This window comes from Acanthochromis polyacanthus, chromosome 3 (assembly GCF_021347895.1).
Source record: "Acanthochromis polyacanthus isolate Apoly-LR-REF ecotype Palm Island chromosome 3, KAUST_Apoly_ChrSc, whole genome shotgun sequence".
In the NCBI taxonomy this organism is placed as follows: domain Eukaryota; kingdom Metazoa; phylum Chordata; class Actinopteri; family Pomacentridae; genus Acanthochromis; species Acanthochromis polyacanthus.
In genome coordinates, this window is record NC_067115.1 from 45,123,892 (window position 1) to 45,132,966 (window position 9,075).

The window sequence follows — 9,075 nt, forward strand, 5'->3', positions numbered from 1 at the left end:
GCCAAGCCTTGTGAATGCTCTATTGTGGTGTAGAGTGATTCTACATCCAAGGTAGCCAAAAGGGCATCAGTACCAATGCTGTGCAGTTGTTTAATTCTGCTCAGTACATCTGTGGTATCCTGGATGTAGGCAGGAAGTGATGAAATAGTCAACATACTTGCAGACTGACTCAGTGAGGCTATCATTGCCTGATATTACAGGTCTACCAGGGGGATTGAGAAGAGATTTGTGAATTTTAGGCAGCATATAAAACGAGGCCATTCTTGGATTTTCATTGTATAAAAATTTCATTTCTGAATCAGAAATCCAGCCATTTTCTCTGGCTTCAAGGAGAATAGTATATAATTCAGCTTTCAGATTTCTGTGGGATTATGGGTCAAAGGTTGATAAAATTCATTGTTGTCCAGTTTCTGTGGGCCTCTTTGACATATGAATCCCGTCCCCAAACAACTACGGCACCCCCTTTGTCTGCACTTTTGATGACAATTTCATCATCATTAGACAATGGTTTCAAAGCACATTTTTCTCTGTTTGAAAGGTTGCCAAACTTATGGGGCTTTTTGTTTTTAAAGAAGTTCTCAATGTCAAAATTTACTTTTTTAGCAAAGGTGTTTAATGTGGCACTTTGAACCAATGGACAAAAGGTAGATCTAGGTTTAAAGTGTGGTCTTTGGTTAAAAGAGACCATCTGACCTGAGTCTGTGGTGCTAGAAGATGATGTAGGGTGAAGCTGGTACCAGGCCTTGAGGTGGAGGGTCCTGTAGAACCGGAACAGGTCAATTTTAGTGGAAAATGACTGGATATTACTAAAATGTCAACTATGATACAAAAAGTCCCACAATTATATATTGACCCGTCCAGAATGACTTGAAAAAGATCCAGAATTACAGAAAATTAGTCCAGAGTGACATGAAATTTGTCCTAAATGACTCGAAAATTATCCCAAAGACACAAAAATGACCTAAAACTACTTGAAATGTGTCAAAAATGACTTGAAGCTTCTTTGAAATGACTTGAAAAATGTCCAAAATGACTCATTATGGAAAATTATACAATTATGTAATTTGTAAAGACATGATCATAATGAACATAAAAACATTAGTTTTTTTTTACTTTTAATAAAAATATATGCAGATTTATCCCATGGACTTCAAAAGTCCTCAATTGTTGATTAACAATGTTTGAGTCATTTAGGACAAATTTCATGTCATTCTGGACTCATTTTCTGTAATTATGGATCATTTTCAAGTCATACTGGACGGGTCAATATAGAATTGTGGGACTTTTGCACCAGTCATTCTTTATTAATAAGTGACTGTTTCCATGTCTTTCTGTATTCCATATTCCATAATTAATAATTACAAATTTAAATTGAACAACAATATCTACAAGTAGAAGAAAATAGCAAAACCTAGTATTTCAGGATTAGTAATGAAGATTGTTGGTCAGAGGGTGGTCACTGTAAATAATGCAACAGAACAAACATGTCCGTGTAAAACGTTTTAATAACATCAGAAAATTTCTCCACAACCCAAAAGTGACACTTCTACTAAAAACGGTATAAAATGCCTGATGAAGTAAATAAAACATACACAGGACTACTGGTGTTAGAGTTCAGCAGTCAAGCAGGATTGAGTAAAAACCAATGAAATGCTGGAAACGAGCACAAAATCTAAATTTGTCTGACTGAAGATGCCAGTTATGTTTCCAAGTCGGCTGCAGAATTTATCTCCTGGAAATGCTTTTTCTACGACCACTGGAAGTGTTTGGGAGGTAATACTTTGCATAAAAGTTACAGAATCAGTAATAGCAACGCAGCAAATACCACTGAATTCAAGCTAGCAGACAAATTAGCAACATTCAGGTTTTACTAAAACACATCAAATATGACAGATTCAATCCAATGAAGTCAACTGGAACAAATATGTGACTTTGTTCTGCTGTGGAAATGGAAGAAAACTGTATTTCTCTGTGAAATGGTTCATGTAGGATACGGGAAACTGATCTGTTAGTCGTTTTGCATCTCATTTTTGTCCTTTTGTGTTTCGGTTTTCTCATTTTCTGTCTTGTTTTTGTGGTTTTGTGTCTTGTTTTTGTTGTTTTGTGTCTCGTTTAGTCGTTTTGCATCCTGTCATTCTAAGACTTTGTTCTGCTGTGGAAATGTAAATAACTGCATTTCTCTCTGAAACGGTTCATGTAGGTTTCATGAAACTGATCTGTTGGTTGTGGAGCTCAGACTCTCAGAAGTTCCATTCACCATGGAGCTGACCACAGCCTCATTCTGTCCACTTTAGATCATGACGTTCTTCGGCGTTGCCCTCATCTTTAGTGTGATCGAACATGAGCTTTCCCTGCTCGGGGTAAAATTCCAAACCTTCTCGTTGAGTCCAGTTTGATTGGTACCTGGCTGACTGAAGAAAATCCAGACGCATTCTGTCCGAGGACACGCCCCCCCCCTCTGCCTTTTTGGAGGTAGTGTTAAGGCTTTTCTTTTTATTGAGATTTATGCAAATATTTGGTGTTAATTGTGATTATTAGGATCGAGGGTTTAACTTTCTACTAAGCTACATCTTGAGAATTTTTCCGTACGTACATCTCGGTTCTTTGTCGTGCGTCTGGTCTAAGGGTTCATCCAACAACGTTCAAGTCCAATGCCATGCCTGATTGTTTTAGTGTTTGTTTTCTTTTCTTCTCAGGGTTTTACCAGAAATAAAGCTCTGGTATCTTGTCTTCTTTCTTCTGTCTTCCTCAGAAAGGATATTCACTCCACAGGCTGAAAGGTAAAGAACACAATTATTACCGACCGGCTGAAGACCAACAGTCTTATCACGAATGTGCAAAAGTTAGGGCCTCATTTCTACACAAACTTTAAATAAAAACAAATAAGACTAAGACAGCTCTCTGCACTTGAAACCAAATCCATCTTACATCCACTCTAGATGGAACTATCTTAAGACACTTTAGTTCAAACTATTTTTACGAGCATCAACATCCTGGAAGACGTCAGAGTTTTCATGGCAGCGCAAACATCAGCAGCCTGGATGTGTTATCTGTGCTCTCTCAAAGTCACCTTTAACTCATGTGTGGCTTCATCAGTCCGCTAAAGCAGGGGCTGAAATTCAAAACACGCATCAGGACCGTATGAACTGTGGGTGGGTGGTGTCCAGGCGGCCAAGATGAAGCAGTGGAAAATGACTTTCTTTGCTCTTCAAGGTCAGCAAAGCGACGAGTCAGCTCACTACGGAGCAGCAAAACGTGCAATACTGTGGTGGTGACGTGGTTTGGCACTGCAGGAAGCGAGCCCAGTTCATCATACATGTCCATGATCACACAGTCCCAACGCTGGAGCTCAGCCTTCAGCACACACACCTCCACTGCATGTTCTACGGCCACATCAGCGCCACAAACAAACACAGTGTCGACCAACACATATCTGCCTCAAAGTCCACTTCTCATCGCTTCTTTGGGGGTGAGCTTAAACGTGTGACCTTCTTCTAACTGATGTGTGGCTCCAGGAGCAGGGAGGACGGGTTGGAGCTCGCAGGTCTTTCTGTTGCACTGCATTATGGGATGTAGTGTGGGCAGAGTGGAGGCCACATACTGACGGGTCATCAACAACAATCATCCTGTAGGTCGGACAGAACTGCACCTCGATGGCATCGCTTTTTTTGTTCATGTTTGTTCTGTTACTGCACTCAGCCTGGTACTGGCAGGAGAAGTGATGTTTTTCAGTCTGTTTCCACAAAAGCCCTGCAGGGATACGTGCACCTCTGTGTGTGTGTGTGTGTGTGTGTGTGTGTGTGTGTGTGTGTGTGTGCGCACGTGATATACCTCTGGCTGTATTCAGGGTCTGTGCACGTTTGCAGCAGCAGCTCTCTGATCTCCTCAGGTGGGTTTAGGTCATGAAGCTTTGCTCTCTCCCACCTCTCCAGTCTGCTGATACCTGTTACAGAGAGGACAGGATTCAGACACAAAAGAGACGCAGAAAGTTGCAAAAATGATGCAAAATTACACCAGAATGACATAAAAAGACATAAAACTGACACAAAAGAGGCTAAGATGACACAAAACAATGAAAAATGCTGCAAAAATGACAGAAAAATGCTGATATTTACATATAATTACCCAAAAGTAACGCAAAATAACCCAAAAGGCTGCAAAAATTACACTAAAATGACACAAAAATGACACACAATTGTTGAAAATGACATAAAAAGACAAAAAACATGCAAAAAGTTGCAAAAATGACAAAATGACATGAGAATGACATAAAACCGACACAAAAGATGCTAAAATGACACAAAAACTTCAGCAAAATGACACCAGAATGACACAAAAACAACACAAAATGTTGCAAAAACGATAGAAAAATGCTGATATTTACATAAAATGATGCTAAAATGACCAGAAAATGACACAGAAAGCTATTTTTCTCAGCCGTTCTACCTGTGCACGGCCCAAATCTCCAGTCCAGGTCGAACTGTCGGAGCTTCTGCAGCTCCTCCTCTCTGCTCGTTTCAGTTTCATCCTCTGCTCAAATGAAAAGAAAGAATTTAAGTATCAGACATCCATCGTCGATTTTAACATGAACTAAAGTGCTTCAAAATAAAATGAAAACGGAATGTTCTTCTTCTTTCTCCTCAAACAAAACACAGAAAGTCGTCCCAAACAGACCGTCCTGTGGAGGCGGAGGACTCGGCGTCTTCTCCTGCTTCTCAGCCGTCCGTGCTTTCTTCACCACCTTGAACGAGTCGGTTATTAATCCACGCCTGGTTGTCATGACGACCGATCTGGAACACACAAGAACGCAGCTTTAGTTTAAAAAGACGTGAAGAAAGTTCAATGAAGCAAACCCTGGTCCATCTGAGAGCCCGTCTTCTGAAACACAGCGATACGCATCAGTGTCATTCATTGCTTCACTTATGCAGCTTTTTGAGTCATTTTTAATATTTTTGTCACTTTTGCAACATTTTGTGTCATTTCTGTGTCACTTCAGCATCGCTTGTGTCAGTTTTATGTCATTCTCGTATCATTTTGCTCAATTTTTGAATCTTTTTGTGTCATTTTCATCATTTTTGTCACTTTTGCATCATTTTGTGTCGTACAGATGAAAACTGAATTATTCCCTCTACTCTGATTCGACATGGTGAGGAGCAGTGTCTGACTGAGGCCAAATGAACGGGCTTGTATGACTGTAAAATATGTCGCTCTGACATTTTGTCATTTTGCAGGCATACAACGTGAAGGAAGGGAAGTGAACTCTGATGTTTTTAAAGGCACTGGCAGTGATACCATCTATAAGTATGACACTAAAATCATTCATTGTGTGATAAAAGCATGAGCTGTTTGACCTCTAAGGGACAGAGATGGATTTCCAGGCTGTGAAGGACTGAATGCATGAAGCTTCAAGTTTCAGAACAAAAACACATTTCTTTGTGTGGTAATGAACACGCTGAAAGTCATTAATGTAAGAAACAGATAGTTGTTTATTAGTATGCTTCATTCAACCTCCTCATTCTCTTGTCCTCCTGTTTTGATCTGGAAGTGTCGCTGTTTTGTTTTTTTAATGGTAAAATTGTTCTGTTGTCTCTAAAATGAAAATATTGTTGATAAAATTCTAAATTGTGAGTTGTTGTTTTAGCTCCAAAAAGGCAGGCAATCACAAAAAAAAAGACTAAAAGATGCTTTTCCCCATCGGTTCTCAGGAGGATTCTGAATAAAACGTCGTGTTCTGATCACACTTTCTCAAAAAGACCCAAAAGGTTGTGAAAATGACACAAAAATGACACACAACGTTACAAAATGGTAGAAAATTGTTGTAGATTAAAAAAAGTACACAAAAATGACACAGAATAATGACAAAACTGACACAAAAGACGGTAAAATGACACAAAAAGTTGCAAAATGATTGCAAAATGATACGAGAATGACATAAAAGGGACACAAATGATGCTGAAATTACACAAAAACATGCAATTAACACCCAAAAAGCTGCAAAAATATCACTAAAAACGACACAGCATTGTAAAAACTACAGAAAACTGCTGAAGATTACACAAAAAGACACAGAAAGTTACAAAAATGACACAAAATGATACCAGAATGACATCCAAACAACATGAAATGTTGCAAAAGTGACAAAACTAATAAAAATAACACAAAAAGGAGCAAATATGTATCAAAATGACACCAGAATGACATAAAACTGACACAAATGATGCTAAAATTACACACAAACGATGCAAAATGCTGCAAAAGTCACAGAAAAATGCTGATATTCACACAAAATGATGCTAAAATGACCCACAAATAACACAAAAAGACCCAAAGGCTGCAAAAATGACACAAAAATGACACGTTTTCTGGAGGCTGTTCCAAATAGAAAAAGGTCTTTGATTAAGATCCTTTACACTGCAAAAACAAAAAATCTTACCAAGTCTGTTTGTCTGATTTTCAGTCAGAATGTCTCATCCCACTTGATTTAAGATAAATTCACTTAACAAGAGACGTTTCAGCAGATGGAGGGACGTGTTTTAAGACAAAACACCTTAAATATCTTCTTAAGTCAAACAATCTTGAAATTATCTTGTTTTGAGTTGAATTTTACAAGAAAACTCAAAATAAGTTCAATGCATCTCAAATTAGGAGGTTATATGAAAGCAAAAATGTATTTTTGAGTGAAAAACTGCTATTTTTTTAGCAGCTGTGGCTTATTATAAGACATGTGAGGTGACACCTAAAATAAAGCTTAAATAAGTTTTCCCAGCTAATTTTAAGATTTCAATATTCTAAATATAAGATCTTATTTTAAGAAATCTTACCAAGACATTTGTCACTTGTTTTATTGGCAGATTTTTTCAATTATTTCAAGATAAAAGTTTCTTGAAATCAGTTTTATTTCCTGTTTTGAGAGGAGCATTTTTTCCACTGTAGAGACTCTGACACTAGAAAATAAACAGCTTCTTCGGATTTAAGTAGTTTCTCTTCTATCTCAAAAAACAAACACGCTTAGCAGTTATTATGTATGACAATAACCGTTACTGACAATCAGCAAGGACAACGAGTGATAACATTGAATATAATCTCGTGTATATAAACAGATGGACCTGTGTGGTCACATGTTATTCAAACCAAACTGTTCCAGTCAGTGGGGTGATACCACAGACCTTTAAAGATATTTTCTTCTTGATCTGAGGGGGTAATGCAATAAGATCACGTTAAATGCAGATGTTTTCTGCTGCAGAATGGATTACGTAGAACAGATGGGGTCATTCTTTACAGCACAGGCGTTTTTAAATTCGGCACAATCAAATTAAAGTAGAAATGAGAATTTGCATTTCTTTCCAGCGATCATTGTGATCCTCTCTGAAATCCATATATTTAAAAAAGAAAGAGAAAAGCAGTCCTTTATTACAACTTTATATGCATGTGTAAATAATGGTGCCTGATTACAAATCCAGCTACGACAATACAGTTTATCGACTGAAATAAAGTTCCACTAGAGGCTCCGTTTTAACCTGTACTCGAGGTCAAATTAAACTTGGACCTTACCTGCTCACTGAAAACAACAATCTTTAAGAAACGTGTCTCCTTCTGCTAAAACAATTTCTCTTCCTGCAACAAATCGAACGACAGTGACTTCCGCGTTTCTTCTTCTGCTTCTTTTTTTTTTTTATTTCCGGCAGCGTAGACGCCTCACTGCCCTCTACTGGTCTCTTCCTTAACCAGACCTTTTCATACACTCCAGTGTCATCCAGGAACCGCAATACTGCCTTAGAAATCATTTGATGGTTCTCATTATGGACGAATAAAGAAAAATTGGAGAAAGCCTCCACTCCTAGCTCTGACATTCTCCAGAGAGTGGCATTTAGTCATACTTTAGGGTTTAAATGCTTAAGTTACTCTGAACTGTTAATGATTAATGGTGAAGTCACTGCAGTGAACAATTATGATCCTTACAGTGTTGAACGTGTTGGGGCTCTCTTTGTGTTCCCTGAGGAAACAAACAATAAAAATAATTGCAAACGTGTACATCTGTCTTTATTCATGAGCCCCGAGTGAAAATATCCAACAACATAAAAACAGAAGTGTAAAACATTCCTCCCTCTCTTCATCTGTCCCTCAGGAAGCTTTCTTCCTGGCATGTGTGGAGCTGTAGACGGGGGTGAACACTCAGTAGTCCTCCTTCTCTTCCTCATTACATCTTATCTTAACACAGTTAATGTTTAAACTTATGTATGCATGTATTTATTGATTTATTTCGAACTGTTAACACATCAGAGTTCTGAGTGAGTTTTTTTTAGATGGGCAAAGGCCATTTATTAATCTCATATATGCTCAGGGGCAAAAATCCCATTTCATTTTTGGGGGGACAACAAACAGTAAAATTTCAGAGAGTAATTCCTGGGGGGACATGAAAAAAAATGCTCTCTGTCCTGCTCCTTTGGAACTTGCCTTGCAGGGTTGAGCCCTCAGCATGTTATTAAAGTAATAATAGCAGTTTGTTCTGTCTTAGTGCATATTCTATCTGCATACAGGTTTTTCTATGTTCAACCAGCAAAATCAACCATGTTATTAGGTGGAAGGTGGAAATGAGGCACTTTTATGACCACACTAAACTCAAATAGGGTGATATCAGGTAAAATGGGCCATTTAAGCTTTGGATGTCCTCGCCCCTCTGATTTTTAGAGCCAATGACAGCAAATGGTCTCAAATGTTTGCCACAACTGTACTTAACATGAAACAACAGATTTTATTGGTCTGTGGTTGTTTTTGTGGGCAGAGATAAGATTCAAATCCACACTGCACCGGAAAACTGCGTGGTGAGTGGACTGGCATAAGAATTTCTGATAAAAATTATAAGGATGATAAGTCAATTAAAGAAACTTGTATATATAAAACTGTTGATGTATAATATCTGTCTTGATGACACTTATCAGAAATAATGCTTAAAGTTTGGTATTTGGACATTTTTTTTCAAAGATTGACGTTTTTGTTAGTGGCCCAATTTAGCTGAACCTATTCAGGTAAGTTGGGCCCCCTGGTTTCAGCTAAAATGGGCCACCCTTTTTGTCA

General features: G+C 38.1%; 1 protein-coding gene across 1 annotated transcript; it reads right to left on the reverse strand.

Annotated features, from left to right (window-relative positions):
- Positions 1–1,487: 1,487 nt before the first annotated feature.
- On the reverse strand, positions 1,488–7,691 carry pold4 (DNA polymerase delta 4, accessory subunit). The gene is made up of 5 exons (XM_051946541.1): positions 7,552–7,691; positions 4,675–4,790; positions 4,447–4,530; positions 3,832–3,943; positions 1,488–2,773 (listed from the first exon to the last, which is right to left on the reverse strand). The coding sequence occupies exons 2-5, from the start codon at positions 4,778–4,780 to the stop codon at positions 2,749–2,751; spliced, it is 327 nt and encodes a 108-aa protein (XP_051802501.1). The 5' UTR covers positions 4,781–4,790; positions 7,552–7,691; the 3' UTR covers positions 1,488–2,748.
- Between the last annotated feature and the right edge of the window lie 1,384 nt (positions 7,692–9,075).